This window comes from Podarcis gaigeae (assembly GCF_964106915.1).
Source record: "Podarcis gaigeae genome assembly, chromosome: 2".
Classification (NCBI taxonomy): domain Eukaryota; kingdom Metazoa; phylum Chordata; class Lepidosauria; order Squamata; family Lacertidae; genus Podarcis; species Podarcis gaigeae.
The window spans coordinates 125,429,297-125,449,860 of record NC_139679.1 but is presented as its reverse complement, the minus strand read 5'-3'; the positions used below and the strand labels follow the sequence as shown (position 1 = coordinate 125,449,860).

Below are 20,564 nucleotides of genomic sequence, written 5' to 3'. Positions count from 1 at the left end.
TTTGGCTGAAGGAGGTCCATATTGACCATTTTTTGAGACCCACGTCTGAGTTGTTTCTGGGGTCGGGGGTTTGTCAGAGAACTAGTGACAAGACTGCAGGCTGATGATGTGGACTCTGTACCAGGAAAGCTCACACCACCATTCACCTGTGGTTCTCTTCATAGATTTTGCAGTTATTTTGGAGTTTGTGCCGCAATTTCAGCTCACGAAAAGTTACAGACGGGAAAATATAACAGGGTTGCTGTGACCTATAATTCATCCAGTAACTCAGGGGACGGCAAGCTTATCAGCCGATGGGCTGGTCCACGCTCCGCCAGTCAGAGGATGGGCTGGAGTGTGTGCGCATGTGCACTCTTCTGGGTTGGCGTGCACGGAAATAACGACCCAGATGTGCATGGCAATAGCAAGTGTACATGGGTGCATCTCCCGCATGCATGTGCACACGTTATTTCAGGCGCACGTCTGGGTCGGAGGAGTGCCTGTGCACAAGCGCAAAGGCTCCATCACCCGGAAATTGGTCCCCACACTGTGCTGTGCCGGTAAGAGTGGGTGGCGGGTGGTGGCAGGGGTCATCACGGGCCGATCAGACGACTTCTACAGGCTGCTACCGGTCCGTGGGCCATAGGTTGCTAACCTCTGCACTAACTCTTCCTTATGTACAGCCTGTAAATTTGGCAAACTCGCCCACCTTGCCTATAATACTGGCAATCTTTGGCCTGCATATGCACACCTGTGTGTAGAGCTTCCAGCCACAGGTATTGTCTATCATGAAAATGGGTCCTTTGCCCAGGAAGCACCCAAGCTGGAAAGGTTCGTGCATTTACCATCTTTGGGTGCAGATGGATTGTATCTCAGCACATGGACATAGCCATGGGGGTAAGGGAGGGGCAGCTGCCAGGGTGGCAGGGGAGGGGCTGATCCAGGCAAGCCAGCCGCAAAGTGGGGTTTCCCACCCCCACCCAGGTGTGCACTGCAAGACCTTATGTGAAGCCCAGAGATGGATCCAGCTTATTGAATCTAATTTCTGCTTTCTTAATACATGTGTTATCTTATTGCCTTTGGATTTCGTATTTAGTCCATTCACATTCCATGTTATTACATTCATCTGTATGGTTTCTCCCCTGTTATTCAGGGAATAGATAGATATTCGAGCTCACAGTGAAACATTTTACACAAACCTGTGTCAACATCCTCTACCCTGGCACATTCCTTTGAGATGCTCAGGCACTGCCTCCTCTTCAGTGTGCCACCTCCCCTCCTCATGCAAGTTGTGCAGCGATAACGTTTTATCTGGACACTTCACGTAGCGGAGTATGAGGTGTTGCGACAAAAATTAATTTATAAAATATAAAGAATATATGTGGTTTGCAATATTACCTTGGGGATGTAAGAAGATTCACACACTCCCCCTCCCTATGTAACATTACAGTACATTAAATCTTACATTACATTTACTACTGTGAGACCCTAACTACATGTCTATACATTAAAGACTGAAACTTTGAACGAAACTCTAATTATATTCCTGACATTTACATGATTTCACCCTTGTCTGAGCTTCTTGAGGTCTTCTTAAGTTTTCCACTATCAGTGAACTTCTTTCCTCACTGCATACATTGAAACGGTCTCTCCCCTTTGAAAGCCCACTGATGTTGTCTGAGGTTTCCACTTCTACTGAAGTTCTTTCCACACACCATGCATTTAAATGCTTTCCTCTGTGGGTCCATTGATGCATATCAAGCTCTGTACTCTGGCTGAGGCTTTTTCTTTATAGATTTAAATGGTTTTTTCCTACGTGAATTCCTTGATGTTTTCTAAGGTTTCAAGTCTCAGTGAAGCTCCTTTTACACTCCATGCATTTATATGGTTTCTCCCCTGTGTGAATCTGTTAATGAATTCTATGTTTTCCTCTCTTTTTCTGGAAATCTATTTATTAAATTTTCCAAATTATTATTTAAATTCACATGCCAATTTAGCACAGTCCATCAACTTAATCTGCCATTCTTCTCTGGTAGGGACTTTTGTCTTTTTTCCATATCGGGGCTAATACCATATGCACAGCTGTCGTTGAGTACATAAATAACCTTTCCTGCTCCCTTGAAATTTCTCCACCTATGAGTCCTAAAAGAGAAGCTTCGGTTTTTTAATGTTATTTTAAACTTTTTTTTTCCAATTCACTATATATCATTTTCCAAAATGCTTTTACTATCATGCATGTCCACCACATATGACAAATTTAACGTCTTCATCTTTGTAAATCCTTCTAGAAATAATTTATACATTTTAGAAAGTAATTTCATATTATTCTGTCAAACATAATGCGTTCTGGAAGTCTGTTTGACTTCCAAAATGTTCGGATACAAAGCACAACATCTGATTAGCTGCAGGAAGCTCCTGCAACCTATTGGAAGCTGCAGAAGCCGCATCAGATGTTCAGTTCCAAAGAACACGCACAAATCGGAACAATTACTTCCAGGTTTGTGGCGTTTGAGAGCCACAACGTTCAATTTGCAAGGCGTTCAGGATCCAAGATACGACTGTATATGGCTTCTCCCTTGTGTGAATCCATTGATGAATTCTGAATTTACCATTGTCACTGAAGATCTTTCCGCACTCCATACATTTACATGGTTTCTCCCATGTGAATCCGTTGGTGTGTTTTAAGTGCTCTATTATAAGTGAAGCTCTTTCCACACTCTGTACATTTATATGGTTTCTCCCCTGTGTGAATTCGTTGATGAATTCTAAGTGTTCCACTGTCACTGAAGCTCTTTCCACACTCCATGCATTTAAATGGTTTTTCCCCTGTGTGAGTTCGATGATGGATTCTAAGTGTTTCACTCCGATTAAACCTCTTTCCGCACTCCATGCATTCAAATGGTTTCTCCCCCGTGTGAGTTCGATGATGTACACGAAGGTGTGAAATATCCCTGAAGTTCTTTCCACAATCCATGCATTTAAATGGTTTCTCATCTACGTGAGTTCGTTCATGTGAACGAAGCTGTGAAATGTCCCTGAAGTTCTTTCCACACTCCATGCACTTAAATGGCTTCTCCCCTGTGTGAGTTCGTTCATGTGACCGAAGGTGTGAACTATTAGTGAAGTTCATTCCACACTGCATGCATTTAAATGGTTTCTCCCCTGTGTGGGTCCTTTGATGCCTTCTATAGCTTGAACTCTGACTGAAGCTCTTTCCACACTCCATACATTCAAATGGTTTCTCCCCTGTGTGAATCCGTTGATGTTTTCTAAGTGTTCTATTATCACTGAAGCTCTTTCCACACTCCGTACATTTATATGGTTTCTCCCCTGTGTGAATCCGTTGATGAACTCTAAGAGTTCCACCATCACTGAAGCTCTTTCCACACTCCATACATTTATATGGTTTCTCCCCTGTGTGAATTTGTTGGTGTGTGTGAAGGTGTGACCTCTCTCTGAAGCTCTTTCCACAATCCATACATTCAAATGGTTTCTCCCCTGTGTGAATCCGATGGTGTTTTTTAAGTGTTCTATAATCAGTAAAGCTCATTCCACACTCCATACATTTATATGGTTTCTCTCCTGTGTGAATCCGTTGATGAACTCTAAGCGTTCCACTGTCCCTGAAGCTCTTTCCACACTCCATGCATTGAAAGGCTTTCTCCCCTGTGTGAGTTCGCTGATGCGCATGAAGGTGTGGCCTCTGTCTGAAGCTCTTTTCGCACTCCATACACTCAAATGCTTTCTCCCCTGTGTGAGTTTGTTGATGCGCATGAAGGTGTGACCTCTGTGTGAAGTTCTTACCACATTCCATACATTTAAATGGTTTCTCTCCTGTGTGAGTTCGTTGATGTCTTCTAAGTGTTCCGCTACCAGTGAAGCTTTTCCCACACTCCACACATTTAAATGGTTTCTTCCCTGTGTTAGTCTGTTGATGTTTTCCAGGCATTCCACTATCACTGAAGCTTTTTCCACGCTCCATAGCCTGAAATGGTTTCTCCACTCTTTGAGTTCATTGATGTGAAGTTTGTGTGTTCGTTGACTGAATCACATGCCACATTCAATGCATTTAAATTGTTTCTTTGTTAAGCCTAAGGAAATTTCAGATGTCCCCCCAGAATTCTGACTGTCTTCTCCACTGCTTTCTTTGGAGTGCATGGAACATAAACTCCTGTTCGTGTTTCAAAGAAGAAAACAAAAGAATATGAAGCACATAAAGTTCAATTAGCACCTTCTCCTATTTTTACATCTCGTACATCCTTCCATGTCCCCCCCCCCACATGTCATAGAATCATAGAACTGGAGAGTTGGAAGAGACGCTGGGGGCCATCTAATCCAACCCCCAGCAGTGCAGAAATGTCCATGAACACTAATCCTCCAGCTCCGGGCCATATTTTTCCTCAATCAACTTCTATATGTTTCTTTTTCTTTTTAAATTGTATGTTATTAAGCAAAACAAATCTTAAAATGCACACAGAACATACAGTACTAACATACATCCTATACAATCTGTACAGTATAAAGATTGTGAAAAGTATAAATAAATAAAAGAAAATACAAACAACAGACAAAAAAGTAGACGTAGTAAAAGTATAAGCAGAAAAGGAACTCACTCACAGAAGCAATACCTTTTTTTAAAAATGCAATACGGAAGGACAATGGGCAACTTACAGAGATATTCTGGAATTTTTGGAAGAAAAAATAAAATTGAAAAAACAGGATGAGATGGGACGTGTGGTGGCAGATTGGTTTCAATACCATCAAATCGTCTTGTTTAGACAAGATAAAAGGAGAGGTTTATTTTACTCAAAATTTGAAAGAGCTGTTATTGCGAGTAATGAGAAAGCGATTTCCAAAATATACAAGATGCTATCAGAATGGGAAATTAAGAACAAACTGGTAAAATCAGCAATGATACACTGGGTCAGAAATATAGGTCATAATTAGAGCTGGGCGATATATTGGTATATTGTCCAAGACTGGCTTGAAGTTTACATCGTGATAGCTGTTTCCTAATACTGAGCTGGCAATATATTACAAATCACAATGTGTGCAAGGGCTAGGCAACGCCTGCTTTTCAACATTGCGATAACTTACCAGCTAAACACTGTAATGTTAGTAGCACTGCTAAATATTGCAGTGCTATTAGGAGATAAAGATCGTAATGTTATCATTACCAAAACTCACAATATCACTTGTGGTTTATCACCAGCTAAACCTCCAATATCACCTGCTAAACGTTGCCATGTTATCAGCAGCTAAACATTTAAATCGGCCACAAGGTCTGAAATAGGGGTGGAACTGTACAGAGGACAGCAGCACAATGTCCTTGCAATTGCTACTACTTAGGGGTCTAAAATGGATAAATGACAATATTATCAATCATCACACACTCAGTTTCATCAGCAGGGAAGCCAAGATGCATCCTAGCAGGACTTTTGGGTTTGGGCTTGGCTACCAAATGATGGAATTCAGGACAATCCAAAGTATGGAGATGAGTCCTAGTGAATAAGATAACCTGGTAGTGTCATCAGGGAAGGGGGGGAGAAGGGGGGTCAGGGGTGCTGGAAGGGGAGGGGTCTCTGTCGAGGCTCCTCCCCTTCCTTTAACCCTTCCCTGGACTCCCTTCTCTCCCTTTCCCCAGCCAGGCGCCCCACGACCCCAGGGATTCCTGCCAGGGGGAAGCCGGGAGAATGGGGGGCCTCAGCCCCACCCCCAGCCCTGCTTGGGGTCCTCCTTCCCCTTCCCGCCAAGGCGTCCAGGGGGGGGGGGCAGGGCAGCTGAGCATCTCTCGGCCCCCCAGGAAAGAGAAAGGGGAGTCTGGCGGTGCTGCTGCTGCCCAGGAGATCTTGCCAGGTGTAGATCCCTGCAGGTGTTGGGTCCCCCTTCCCCCCTGGGTCGGGGCCTGGATCGGGGCCCCTGTCGACGGGCCCCAGGGGGTCTCTTTGTCCTCCCCTCTTACCCCCCCTCTATTCCCCCCCCCTTCTCTCCCTCTTTACCTCTTGGTCCTCCGCCTCCCTGGCTCCAGATTAGTCCGCTTTCCTTGTCTGGAATAGAAAGGGATTTTGGGGGGGGTCTTCACTGACGCCCCTCCTCCCTATTCCGAATCTACACTTTTGGCGGCACATTTAGCAGCGACACTTCCGGTTCCTTTTGGGATTCGCTTGCCCCTAGAGCTACATCCACAGAGCAGCCCCTCCCTGTGTTGGGATGGGAAGATGCCGGGACGGCGCTGCCTCTGGGGGCTCCATGGGGACATGGCCCCCCTCCTCCCCACAGCAGGGGGTCGAGATGGGTGCGGGAGGGGCATCATATATGGGGGTGACCTGGGTTTGGGGTGGGAGAGAAGGACGTGGTTTTCAATCTACAAGCAGAACGGTTGGGAGGGGAGAGGATGGGGGTGAAAAGGAAGGAAGCCCCCCAACTTCTTTCTTAGGATCAGGAGAGTGGGGGAGGGGCTGATCCAGGGAAGCCAAAGGGGGTCACTCCCTCCCCCGCCCAAGTTTGCCTTTCAAGGTCCTCTGTGAAGTCCAGTGATGGAGCCAGCCTCTGGGGGTGGGAAGAGACATGGGGCTGTCTGAGAGAGAGGGGGGGTCTCCTTTCTTTCCCCTCCCTCCCCACAGAGAGAGGGGAGAGGATGGAGCTTCCGTGAAGGTCTGGGGGGCATACGGACCCCATATAAGATCCATGAGCAGGAGAACCCCAGGCAGCCCCCTCGGGGCCGTTGCTAAGGGGTGGGGAGGCGCAAAATCGGCTTAAAAATATGTGCATAAAAATGTCTATGAAGAAAAATACCGAGTATTACCTCATAAGTAAAGGTTTTAAATAGAGGGTGAATTAAACGGGTGGAGGGGGTTGGGGTTGGAAGAGAGGCAGAAAGTCCGACAAAAGAAGAATGGCAGACAAATTTAATGGACTACGCAGAATTAGACAAAATGACAGGAAGGATTCGAAACCTTCCGGGACCAGAGATTTACAGAAGATTGGAAGAAATATAGGAATTATCTGAAGTGCAGCTGTAACCAACAAATTAGGCTAGTAGGACTACAAGAAGTGTGTAAGGAGAAATGTATGAAGCATTGCAAGTTAGAGAAAGAGTAGTGATAATTAGTTATGAACTAAACGTAATGGAAGAAGTGGGAAATGTTTATTTAGAGATTAGATTGGATAATTTTCAGACGAGATTGATGGCAGTCAAAAAATTGTATAAGATGTTAAAATATGTTTAATTACTGTTGAAAATGATATGTTGAAAATTAATTTTAAAAATTATATTAAAAAAGGAAGTGGCAGAAAAAGAGCTAAGGTAAAGGTAAAAAGGTAAAAGACCCCTGGAAGGTTAAGTCCAGTCAAAAGCGACTATGGGGTGTGGCGCTCATCTCTCTTCCAGGCTGAGGGAGCTGGTGTTTGAACTGAATGGAATTTTATTATTACGGTCACATACCAGTTCCAGCTCACTTACAATATCAGGAAAATCATAAAACACAAGAGGAATACATTGAAGCCGGTATTTGTCCACAGACAGCTTTCTGGGTCATGTGGCCAGCAAGACTAAACAGCTTCTGGTGGTGCAATGAAACAGCGTGACAAAAACCAAAGTGCACGGAAACATTGTTTACCTCCCTGCCACAGCAGTACCTATTTATCTACTTGCACTGGCGTGCTTGCGAACTGCTATGTTGGCAGGAGCTGGGACAGAGCAACAGGAGCTCATCGCAGGGATTCGAACTGCCAACCTTCCTGTCAGGCCCAAGAGGCTCAGTGACCACCCGCTTCCTTAGAAAGAAGAGCTAATTTGTCCATGGCTGGGGGGCACAATCTGGAGGGTTCTGCTCTGGGATGGAGACCTCCCTCTGTCTCTCTCCGCCCTCCTGGCAATGCTGGGCTGGGCTTCCCTCCCCCAGAGATGATGCTTCCTTTCCTCCCTCAGCCCCCCAACTTCCTCTGCCCCCTCCCTCCCTACAGGCTCAGAGGTTTCCTGCAGGCCCCAGTGAGTCTTCCCCTCCCTGAAAACCTGCAGAACCATTTCCCCCCTAGGTATATTATTGTGGGTCTGCCATACGTTTGGATTTTCCTGAGATTTCAAAGGTGGAATTGATGTCCGGGGGGGGGGGGGATTTCCAAAAGATGGCACTTTGTCCTGGATTTAAGAAAAGCCAACTGAAAACTCATGGGCTTTTTTGCATTTTGGGGTCTTGTCTAAAAAAAGAAAAAGAAAAAGTTCTACAATTTTGGGGGTGTCCTGGTTTTTCCTTTTTGAAATATGATAACCCTAATTATCCTGGTCTCTGCTTGAATGGAAACTCCTTTTTAGAGCTCAGTCGGTAGAGCATAAGCTTCTGAATCTCAGGGCCATGGGTTTGAGCCCCACTTTGGGCAAAATATTCCTGCATTGCAGGGGGCTGGACTAGATGACCCTTGTGGTCCCTTCCAACTTGACAATTCTAGGATTCTACCTTGTGTAGAGGAAAGATCGCCCTCTTGTGGGCAGTGGTGGAATGATGTAATGTTGGTTGGTGAGAACTGTTCTTGAGTGTTGCCTTGCCACACAATACAAGGCCACAACAGGGTCTTCCTTGCAGGCTGAAGTGGTGCAGTCCAGACACAGGCCAAACCCCTGGGGATGAGGAGGTGGCAGAGACTTTGGGCACAAATATCTCTCTCGCCACTCCCCACCCTTTCAGCACCAAATATATCAGCACTTCACCTGGAGCAAAAAGGGCACTCTTTTTCCTAGGTGCTGATAGGTGGGAGAGCCACGAGGTACCTCCCGGGATTGGGTGATGGGAGGTGGACAGGGAGAAAGAGGCCATGTCACACACCCCTCCCTCTGCAGAAGTTCCCCACACCTGAGAGAGGAGCCCCCTGCAGTGCAGGCCACCCTGAGCCACAAGCAGGGAGCAAGTGGGCTGCACCCAGTTGCCTGTGGAGACAAGCTCTCTAGTGGGCTCTGGCAAGTGAGCTCAGCTGCAAGTGACAAGGTGGGTGGAATTCTTTCCTGGTCTCAGAAGTGGCCATCGGCTTTGAGTACGGGGTCAGTGCTACTATTCCTCTAGTAGGGGGGCTTGTGGGGCTTCCCCGCCTACTTCAGCTCCGCCATTCCCCCTAAATTGATTTTTGAATTCTGAATTCATCATTATTCACGTTTTATATTGTATTTTATGCCGTTCTTTGTTGTATCAGTTAAGTGTTTTAAATTTGTTGTTAGCCGCCCTGAGCCCAGTTTTCTGAACCAGGAAAGGCGGGGTATAAATCAAATTTTATTATTATTATTTTTCAGTAGGTTTTGCTTTGCTTTCTGGTGACCTGTCTCCTGGATCGTGGCCAGTTTCCCTCTTCCATTTCCCTGAATGCTGAGCAGTGTTGGCTGTGTGGGGAAGCAAAGCCCAGTGACAGCAGAAGGAAGGGGGGTGGTTCACACAGATAAAAGTCAACCCTCCTCGCCAGTGGCGTAGCGTGGCAAGCAATTTGCGCCCCCTAACCCATGGATTTGCGCCCCCTAACCCCCAGATGTTGCGCCCAGTGCGGCCGGGCCCCCCTGCACCCCCACGCTACGCCACTGCAAGGGTCATCCACCACAGTGGGTGATCGAAAACTAAATTTTAATTGCCTCAAAATGAACGTGCCATAAAAGCATTTTTGCAAAAATTAAGCCCTATGTACTTAAATGAATGACACTGTTTGATGGTATGATCACCCAGGATCATGTTATGCCCTGGGACTTCCCTAATTCAGTCCAATTCCATCTGTACAGCTAGGGGCACAACACAGCAGAGAACAGGTGAAATATGAGTGGTGCAGAGAGGTGATGGAAAATTATTCAAGACTCAACAGCATTCCTGGGCAGATGTTCAGCAAGGAGTAATTAGAAAGACGAGCATGCACACTATGCCAAAAGGTCAGGAAGCTCACTATGTATCTTGTTACAGCTGGGTCCTAAACATATGCAGTTGAAAGTTGTTAAAATGGACCTTGCTAGGCCTCTAGAATCTGAAACTACAGCGAACTTCAAGCACACAGTACAGCAGCCATGAAATAGATGGCATGTGTAACTCTCTGTCACTTTTGTGCCGCTTAGTCAACTTCGCTGCTGGTTACGTGAGACCTTGGCATCCTTCAGGATGATATGATTGGAAGGTAACCCAAGGTTGTCAGCATTATGAGATCTTATCTACCTGAAGAAGCAACAGCCATGAAACCAAAACAAAGGAGAAACCATGGCATGTTTTGGAAAATCAGCGCTGCTGTGTGTCACAGTTGCCTTGTGATCAAGCAAGGGTCCCTGTTACATTAGTCTCATTCCCGCTTGATTTTGGCAATTCATAGTCTTGGGGCCACATTAAGAATGGCATTAATGCTAAAGATGGGAAAGTCCATCTCCTGGTTCAGTTCCTGATCAATATAGAGTGTATAGAGAATAATTTTCTGTCTCCTCACACTCCTTCCTGCAACCTGCTGGCTAGTCCGTTCTGCTCTGCTTAGGCAAAGAGCATAATACGTATTGCCCCAGCCTGGTAACTGTGAACTTTATTCCAACCTGTGGATATGTTTGTGAATTTATAACTTCTATTTCACAACTAGATGGGGTGAGGGCTTTTGGAGACTGTTTTAACAATGTTAGTGACTTTGATTGCTTTGTTAATGCAATTGCCCTTTTTAAACTAATGATTTACTCTTATTATTAAACCATACATATATTATTTTCTACCATATTGTTTTAAGTTGCTTTATTTCATGCAATGTCATATTTATTCATTATAATATTTGCTTGCTGCCAACTTAAATAAAATATCAAGGCAGCATATTACAGTATATACAATAAAAACATAGACTACAAAAAATTAAAATAATAATTAAAATGACTGGCTGATCAAGAAAGTTTGGACAACTGCATAGGTCTGTCAGCATAAAAAGATATCCGAGCAACACTTGAGCAATTGATAAAAATTGTTTTAAATTTAGAAGTATAATATTTGGAAAGTACAAAATAAGGTATGAAACAAGGTAATAATTTGCTGACATTCTTATTATAAATAATGCAGGGTAAGGAGATGTGAGGAAGTCCAATCAGTTATATAAGAAAAGTTGTACTGAATGGTTGGTTATATTTTTCTCTTTTTTCTTTTTTATTTCTTTCTTTCTATATGGCTCTTTGGTATTTTGGTTCTGGCTTTTTGGTGTAGGGATCTTGTATTATGTATTTGAAAATTTAATAAAATATTTATAAAAAAATAAATGAATATTTTTATGGGTGTGGACAATGAAGAGCGTTTCTTATGCTTAATATCTGCAACACATTGAGTGCTCGTCCAGAAAAGTTGAGACTCACCCTCCAGTGCTATGCTCATGAGGCGCTTTCCTTCTCGTTGCTTAGGACTTCGTAGCAGCGGGGGAACCGCCAAAAAAGCCCCTTCGGGCGCGCGGGAGGAGCGAGCCGCCCGCTTTCCCGCCCTCGCCGGCCTCCTGGGGCGCACGCAGCGCTCGCACCCTCCGCAGCCCGCCCAAACGCGCGCCAATGCCGGGCGCCGCGCCCCCTCCGGGAAGCGCGACGTAGGCGCCGCTCCTGCACCCGACGGCCTTTTCTGCAGGGCTTCTAGCTGCAAGCGAGTGTGCGCGCAGAAGGCGGCGCCTGGGCTGGGGAGCGCGCAGCCTCGTCCTTTCCTTCACAGCCAGCACTGTGAGAGAGAGAGTGAGCCACCAGGACCAGGTAGGGGCAGAGAGCTCCGAGTGCGCCCCCAAAAATGTTGCGCCCGGTGCGGCTGGCACCCCTTGCACCCCCCACGCTATGCCACTGCTCCTCGCCCACCCACGTCTAGGACATTCCACACCTTTCTGCAGTAGAGTTCCTTTTTCTTTGAGAAAAATAAGTCGTTTATGTAAATGTAAACTAAGCTTTAATAATAAAGAAAACTGTAAGAAAATAACATAAGGAGCAAAACTAAACATTACAACATGAGGCAAGTCTTTGGCCAGTTGGTCCCTCTTAACGGTTATTATTTCGATAAGTTTAGCCTGGATAAGTGAGGTTCCACTGTAGAAGCATACGGTCATAAATTTGGCTGGCATGCATGTTGAAAAACTTATTTAGAGTTTTGGAAATGTATAAAGATTAGTTGGAAAGGAAAATATCTTTGTGGCTTTCGCCCATAGAAGCAATCTCACAAAAGAAGCTGAACATGGAAAAGAGATGGGTGACCTATAGGGAGCTATCGGCCTTCACAGAAGAGGGTACAATGTTAAAGAAGTCAGAGGATATTAAGATCAGGAGACAGATTGGTTGGAATACTATCAACTGACTGAAGTCTTAAAACAAAATAAGAAGTGTGGGTTTATTAAGCAAAGATCTCAGTTTGAAAAAGAGTTACTAGAGAACAAAGGAAAAATTCATTTAGAAGATGCTCTTACAATGGCAAATTATAGACAAATGATCTACAATCCATTGGTCTAGAGATGGAAGCATGGGAAAAACTGAGGAAATTGAATGTACAATTCACAGTGTGTTAGGCTTTGAAATAACATTTTATGAAAATGCTTTATACGCAGTATCTGAAACTGAGTAAGCTGGAGTCAGATATATATCTTGGAAATGTAAAGAAACAGAAGGTACTTTTCTCCATATCTGCTAGACATGTAAAGCGGTTAGGTGCTTTGGGGAGATGAATTATAACGAGGGGGAAAATTACTTAAGGTGATGCTCCTGCAGAAACCATGAAGCATTTCTTTTAGGGATAACTGGGTTAGATGTTCCAAGAAGACAGATGAACGACAACAGCAAGAGTACTTTATGCACAAAAATGGCAAAATCAAGAGATAGCTACACTTGATCAAGAGAGTGGCAGTTAAAAGTGATGGAAGATGCCGGCTTGGCAAATTTAACTATGAAAATAAGAGATCAAGGCAGGCTTTAAGGAGGAGTAGAAACCTTTTGTTGAATATTTAAAGCATTTTTGTAAACATGTACAAACACAGGTAGGAGCTGAATGAAAAAAAACAGTTGAATACTTGTTGGAGAAGAGTGTAGAAAAGGTAAGCTGTAGAAAATCTGAAATATACAGCAATTTTAAAAATTATGTGGGGAAACCATGGAGAGGAAGTCATATGTGAAACAAATGTGTACCTCGAAAGTATGTTGCAATCTGTAAATAAAATAATATATATGTATATATATAATTTAACAGAAGCACTTCCTGCACTCCTTTCATTCAAATCATTTTGGCATTTTCAGTCTTGAGGGGTTTGTAGGGTTTCAGCTCTTAAAGCTCCTCCTCCTTGTGAGTCCATTGATGTTTTGTAAGAACAGCAGAACTGAAGCTCTACGTACACTCCATTTTAGTAAGTGGTTTCCCCTTTGTGAATTCGCTGGTGTTTGCTTAAGTTTCCACTCCAATAAAAGCTCTTTCCACATTCCAGGAATTTAAATGATTTCTACCCTTTGTGAGTCCGTTGATAGCTTGTAAGTATTTCACTAGCAGTAAGGTCTTTCCACACTCTATACATTTATATGCTTTTGCCCAGGTGTGTCTGTTGATGTCTTCTAAGTTTCCCGTGTGTGAATTAAAGGTTCCACTCTGAAAGAAACTCTTTCAAAACTCCATACATTTAAATAGTCACTCCCCTGTGTGTTTGATTATGTGAATTCAGTTGCCCACTCCACCTGAAGCTCTTTCCACATTCCATGCATTTAAATGGTTTTTCCCCTGTGTGAGTCCGTTGATGGTTTCTTAGTGTTCCACTATCAATGAAGCTCTTTCCACACTCCATACATTGATATGGTTTTTCCCCTGTGTGAGTTCGATGATGTAAATTAAGGCTTTCACTTCTACTGAAGCTCTTTCCACACTCCATACATTTAAATGGCTTCTCCCCTGTGTGAGTCTGTTGATGTTTTCTAAGTGTTCCACTATAAGTGAAGCTCTTTCCACACTCCATACATTTAAATGGCTTCTCCCCTGTGTGAGTCCGTTGATGTTTTCTAAGTGTTCCACTATAAGTGAAGCTCTTTCCACACTCCATACATTTAAATGGCTTCTCCCCCGTGTGAGTCCGTTGATGTTGTCTAAGGTCTCCACTCTGACTGAAGCTCTTTCCACACTCCATGCAATTAAATGGTTTCTCCCCTGTGTGAGTCCGTTGATGAATTCTAAGTACTTGATTATCAGTGAAGCTCTTCCCACACTCCATGCATTTAAATGGCTTCTCCCCTGTGTGAGTCCGTTGATGTTTTCTGAATGTTCCACTATAAGTGAAGCTCTTTCCACACTCCATACATTTAAATGGCTTCTCCCCCGTGTGAGTCCGTTGATGTTTTCTAAGGTCTCCACTCTGACTGAAACTCTTACCACACTCAGTACATTTATATGGTTTCTCCCCTGTGTGTGTGTGTTTATGTATACGAAGGTTTGAACTCGAACCAAAGCTTTTTCCACATTCCATGCATTTAAATGGCTTTTCTCCTGTGTGAGTCTGTTGATGTTTTCTAAGTGTTTCACTGTCACTGAAGCTCTTCCCACACTCCATACTTTCAAATTGTTTCTCCTCTGTGTGAATTCGATGATGTAAATTAAGGCTTTCACTTCTACTGAAGCTCTTTCCACACTCCATACATTTAAATGGCTTCTCCCCTGTGTGAGTCCGTTGATGTTTTCTAAGTATTCCACTATAAGTGAAGCTCTTTCCACACTCCATACATTTAAATGGCTTCTCCCCCGTGTGAGTCCGTTGATGTTTTCTAAGGTCTCCACTCTGACTGAAGCTCTTTCCACACTCCATGCAATTAAATGGTTTCTCCCCTGTGTGAGTCCGTTGATGAATTCTAAGTACTTGATTATCAGTGAAGCTCTTCCCACAATCCATGCATTTAAATGGTTTCTCGCCTGTGTGAGTTCGTTGATGTTTTCTGAATGTTCCACTATCAGTGAAGCTCTTTCCACAGTCCATGCATTTAAAAGGTTTTTCCCCTGTGTGGGTCCGTTGATGGTTTCTAAGGTGTCCAATCTGACTGAAACTCTTTCCACACTCAGTACATTTATATGGTTTCTCCCCTGTGTGTGTGTGTTTATGTATACGAAGGTTTGAACTCGAACCAAAGCTTTTTCCACATTCCATGCATTTAAATGGCTTTTCTCCTGTGTGAGTCCGTTGATGTTTTCTAAGTGTTTCACTGTCACTGAAGCTCTTCCCACACTCCATACTTTCAAATTGTTTCTCCTCTGTCTTTCCACACTTTCTCTCTTTCCACTCTTTCTATGCATTTAAATAGTTTCATCGTTATTCCCATTGGACATGGCCCCCCAGAATTCTGACTGCCTTCTTCATTGTCTTCTTTCGATGGGGGGGCGGGGGGGGGGAGAAAATCCTATTTGTTTTCTAGGAAGAGAAGAAAGGAATATTACACACATCAATTAGCACCTGCTCTTATTTTAACATCTTGTACATTCACTCCTGTCCTCCATATGTTCTGGATTTTTAGGAAATGCACATGAAATAATGTTAAATAATGGTAATGCATCATCAGCCTTTCATTACCCTTAATCAACGTTAATGAAGCAGCATTATCTCAGAATACAGTGGGGTTTACTTTTTAAATAAAGTGGTTTCTCACAGGAACGGGAGCTGCTCTATGTTCCATGAACCCGCCCACTATTCATCAGGGTCCTAAGTTCATCATGAAGTTCTTCATCCTCTGCACTATAATCCTCCACCCCTTGGGCCACATTTTGTCCCCTTCAACCTCCAGATCTTTATTAATCACCTGCACACTCCCTTTGGCCTCAGTAGGTGCATAGTGACCATTTCTGGAGACCCATATATAAGTCTAGTGCAGGGGTCTGCAACCCGCGGCTCCGGAGCCGCATGTGGCTCTTTTACACCTTTGCCGCGGCTCCGGGGCGGATACTAGCGAGGGGAGGAGGCGCATTGTGCGCCCCGACACTCCCCACTGTGGCTGTGACGTCGCATGGGGGCGGTGTGTGCGTTAGTCACGCACCCCCCTAACATCACCTTCCCGCCCGCCCGCTACATTGTAAGGGGCATGTACGCTGGTCACTGTTTTGAAAGGGAGTGAAGAACACACACACAAAAAAGGTAACATGTTAATTTAACGTTTATTTCTATGAGGAGGAGTAATTCTGAGGGGTCAAACAAAGAAATAATAAAAAAGTTAAAAAAAAGTTATTTTAATAATGATGAGTTTTGCGGCTCCCAGTTTTTTATTATTATTCGGAAACGGGTTCAAGTGGCTCTTTTTGTCTTAAAGGTTGCAGACCCCTGGTCTAGTGACAAGGCTTGGTGCTTGTGGTCGGTTGAAGGAGTGCTCAGTTGGAGAATGTTCTTGGGGTTGGACCTCCATCTCTCAGCCTTGCATTATGGAATGGAGAGAGCTGGAGATGCAGAAGGAAAGCAGCTGGAGCCTGACTGCTGGGACGGCCAGATTGAGACACCCACCCCAATTATTATTTATAATAATTATATGCCGCCATGTCTCGCACCCGCCTCCTGACACTGGCTTATCTTAACGGAGATTCCCTGTCCAGGCCTCTCTCACTGTTCTTCCTCCTTTCCCGTGGGTGGCCAAGGGCTTCTGGATATTCTAGCTCTGCTCCAACTGGGAATTATTTAGTAAATTTGTATATTGTTTTTCATCTGAAGATCACAAGATAAAAATATGTGTCACACTGAAAAAGGTGAATATTAAAGGTGAATAACACTGATTGTGGGAAAGAAAAGAAAAATGATGAAAACAGTGGTGTGTCCACCTGAGTGTAATAATAATAATAATAATAATAATAATAATAATAATAAAGTTTCATACTCCCTGGCTGTATTTCTCAGCCACAATTGTGACTCAGAATCTTAGCCACACTTTTTTCTAGAATATCCACTGGACCTCTTTGGAACAGGAGCCAGACATTTCTGGGATTTCATACAGACATTCCTTAAGTGTGGGCAGCAGTGGAGGAAGGCAGGGGGGAGGGGCAGCTCTGGCGCTTCAGGTTGGCGGACCCACTGTAGGATCCTAAGCAAGTAGCTTTGGGGGTGAACAATTTCCTTTAAAAAGCTCTTTCCCTTGTGCTGGCAGGGGTTGCTACACTGCTGAATGTGGACACCTTTGATAGGAACCTTCTATGCTGAGTTCAGGCATCTCTGGCCCTCCAGATGTGGTTGAACTCTGCCCAAGCAAGGATGGCCCATGGCCAGGGAGGATGGGAGTCTTATCTGGGGGGGACGCACTTTCTCCATCTTCCCCCTCTTCTGAAAATGCTGAATATCTGTATTTCATTTCTCCTTTCTCTGTGATCTCCAACAACTTCCTGATATAGTCCAATCAACTGCACACATTCCCAAATCATCCTGCACCAATTTACTTCTTTTGATGCTTTGAAGTATTAATTATTAATCCCCCCCAGGTGTCACCTAACAAAGGAGTTTCCCTGTGTTCATCAGCACTTTTTGTTTGAGGAGGATTAAAGAACTGGTACACACTTAAGGCATTTACACTTTCCTATACCTTCTTGATTACATTCTCAAAGTCTGACACACCGCATTTACCCAGAAACACGGATCAAACACATAAAACCCTTTGCAGAACTCCCTTTCTAAGATACATTGAGACTGTCTTAAAACATATCCACACTATAAGACACAAGTTCTAATTAAATCCAAATATTTAATATACCTAAACACTGAGCACCACAGACCTATTACATTATTATGGCTTCAGCTTTTGTGTGCTTAAGCCTGAGGCTGAGGATTCCGGACCTGGAAAGCTCACGCCACCATTGACCTTTGATTCTCTGTGTAGATTTTGCGTAGTTATTTTGGAACTTGTATGGCAACATCAGCTCATGAAAAGTTATAGAAGGAGAATGTTACAGGGCTGCTGCACACTATAATCCCACCCACCAATTCTCATTTACATGGAGTCTCCAAATCTGGCAAGCTGGGCTTCCCTGCCCCAGGGATGTTGCTTCCATTCCTCTCTCCTCAGCCCCCCCCCCAAAACTTCCTCTGCCCCCTGTCTCTCCTTGGACCAACCCAGCGCACCCCCCTCTCCATCCAGAGGGACCACCCAAGGGGAGGGGGCGGAGAGAAGGAGGGGGTCTCTTTCCTGGCCTCTCTAGGCAGCATCCAGTCCAGGCTCTCTCGCTTCCTTTAACTCTTACATCGATTCCCTCTCCCCGCCCCCCCGCAAAGGGACCCACCAAGGCGGCCTCGCCCCAGTCCTGCTTGGGGATGGGGGCCAAGGCGTCCAAGGGGTTGCAGGGCAGCCGAGCATCTCTCGGCCCCCCAGGAAAGAGAAACGGGAGTTTGGTGGTGGGGCTTCCAAGGAGATGGTGCAATGCAGACCCTGGGGGGGGGGGTTATGCATGCATCTGGGCCCCTGTCGGTGGGTCCCAGGACAGGAGTCTCTGCCCCTTTCCCTCCGCCCCTTCTCCTCCTCCCCCCACCTGGCCTCCTTACCTCTGGGTCCTCTCTTGCCCTCCGACTCCCTTGCTGATATTACTCCGATTTCCTTTCCTGCAATATAAAGGGGGGGCCGTTGTTCCATTGTCGCCCCTCCTCCCCTTCCCCAAACTTCCCGCCTCCCGTCCCTCCTGCCTGGGAACACTTCGCGTGCCCCTAGAGCTATGGCCGTAGAGGAGCCCCCCCCCGGCCTGTGCTAAGCGGACGTGACGGAGCTGCCTTTTGCTTCTTGCTCTTTGGGGCAACCAGAAAGACGAAAATACAGAAAGAAGAACGGAGACCCTTTTCGGTCAATATAAGAACGCAATACCGCCAAATAATTTCTTTAACTGGTTTTGACTTGTAGCAGGAACCCAACCCCCACCCCAATCATTCTGTTTGTACAAACTTCACACACACTCACACACTACATACGCCACACTTCTGTTATAAATTCATAGAAAAATCAACCATACATTGGATTTGCACTGTTCCATTTTTATTTTACTCCATATTGTTACGGCTAAAATCTGGGTGCGGGGCTACACTGCCACCCAGCTCGTCGGACTAAGTGTCCGCGGGTCCCTGCGGAAGAAAAATGAGCTCAGCCGGAAAGGAGCAAAATGCGGAGATCCAAGGTTTATTGCGCAACAGGTTCAAGATGAGATTGAACAGCGAGAAAGGGGTGGCATGAGTTTTTGAAACTCCCTCCATGTCCCAGAATATAGTGCAAAATACATCCCAGTTACATCATGAATACATTAAGCAAAGGTTGGGTTACACCGGATTAACATATGGAGGAGGGAGGAGGGAATATGCAGAGCTGGAGATATGCGCAGATAAGCGCTTCTTGAGTGCCAGATGGGAAGACAATGGCCAATGTATGCATAGTTTGTCACCTGGCATTGCCCGGAGGAAAGGTTTGGCAGAGTGATTTTGACAGGATTAGGGTCTTGACACCTTACTTGAGGGATTATGGAGGACAGGGGAGGGGTGATGGAGTCCTAGAGAAATTGAGCAAATTGGCACGTTGATTTTCTATGGATTTTATAGATTTTAGTCCCCTTTGACATTGACAATTGGGAATAAATGGATATATTGTAGTGTAGAAGGTGAAGAAGACATGCCCCCCCCCTTCCGTAACAATATGACAAGGACTATCAAAAGGGGGTGGCTTGGTTCTGGTCAGCCATAATCCCTTCAGCATCCCAGCACATCCACAGGAGCCCTGCCCAGTTGCTATGCCCACCCTGATGATCCCAGACAGAAGACAATCAAGATCACAAAGAACTTGCATATGGGAGTGGATTCAGCATGGACTGAAACAAAGGACAATGATCAGATCTTCCCTCTGGGGGCAGGAAACTGCAAACTCCCCTTTGTCTCCTGGAAGTGACTCATGGGGGGGGGGGGAGGAACCAGCCAGGTGACAAGACACTCAGGCTACCACCAACTCCTCCTTCAACCCCTCCTTTCTGTAATGTATGCATGATGTTTCTGGGGGTGGGCTTGACCTAGAGGAGGGGAATTTCAAAAGTTTTTATAAGACCTTGCACACTATTTTTCTGTGTCTTTCCTCTCACCTGCAAGTGAGGGGAGCACCCTGTCGCGACAGTCTTTCTTCAGTAAAGACCAAGCCTACAGGCTGCTGATTTGCTTCAATTTACTCTGGTTGGTGTCTTTACTTTTTGTCCAAGGGAGCCCTCGGATTTTTCCAGTAACAGACTTATGAATGGAAAGAAAATACACCAGTTTGTAATATAGGATTTTAGCTTAAGAGGTTAGATAGGCAGCAGGGAAGAAAGAGAATTAGACCAGCACAGATGTAAGGATGGTGTTGGGTTTGCTAATCAAACCTTAAATTGTCTCAGGCACTGCTGATGCCAATAAGAGCCCTGTATATACTTTGTTTTATTCAACTGAATAAAAGTACAGAGAAAATTTGGCCGCCCCGACAGAATCTTGGTAACATGCTTTTAAACATTCATTCTCCTTACTCCTCCTTTCTACCTCCCCTAATTCCTATTGGTTTAAGAACTTGCAGCGGACAGACTTCCTTGAATGCCTCTTTCACACCTTACTCCTTGATATGTGCCCTCACCGTTACACACAGTCACATACATCCCACGTACATTTAAATTAGT

The 20,564-nt window shown here is 44.9% G+C and overlaps 3 protein-coding genes across 3 annotated transcripts in view; all 3 read right to left on the bottom strand.

Annotated features, from left to right (window-relative positions):
* The window catches only part of LOC310837618 (uncharacterized protein), a 100,801-nt gene that overhangs the window by 12,924 nt on the left and 67,313 nt on the right, over nt 1-20,564 (bottom strand). The gene's annotated exons all lie outside the window — the stretch shown is intronic.
* LOC310837747 (uncharacterized protein) lies at nt 1,501-6,259 on the bottom strand. The gene is made up of 2 exons (XM_083724805.1): nt 5,979-6,259; nt 1,501-4,150 (listed from the first exon to the last, which is right to left on the bottom strand). The coding sequence occupies exon 2, from the start codon at nt 3,959-3,961 to the stop codon at nt 2,624-2,626; it is 1,338 nt and encodes a 445-aa protein (XP_083580931.1). The 5' UTR covers nt 3,962-4,150; nt 5,979-6,259; the 3' UTR covers nt 1,501-2,623.
* On the bottom strand, nt 11,848-18,557 carry LOC310837609 (uncharacterized protein). The gene is made up of 2 exons (XM_083724471.1): nt 18,439-18,557; nt 11,848-15,345 (listed from the first exon to the last, which is right to left on the bottom strand). The coding sequence occupies exon 2, from the start codon at nt 15,166-15,168 to the stop codon at nt 13,579-13,581; it is 1,590 nt and encodes a 529-aa protein (XP_083580597.1). The 5' UTR covers nt 15,169-15,345; nt 18,439-18,557; the 3' UTR covers nt 11,848-13,578.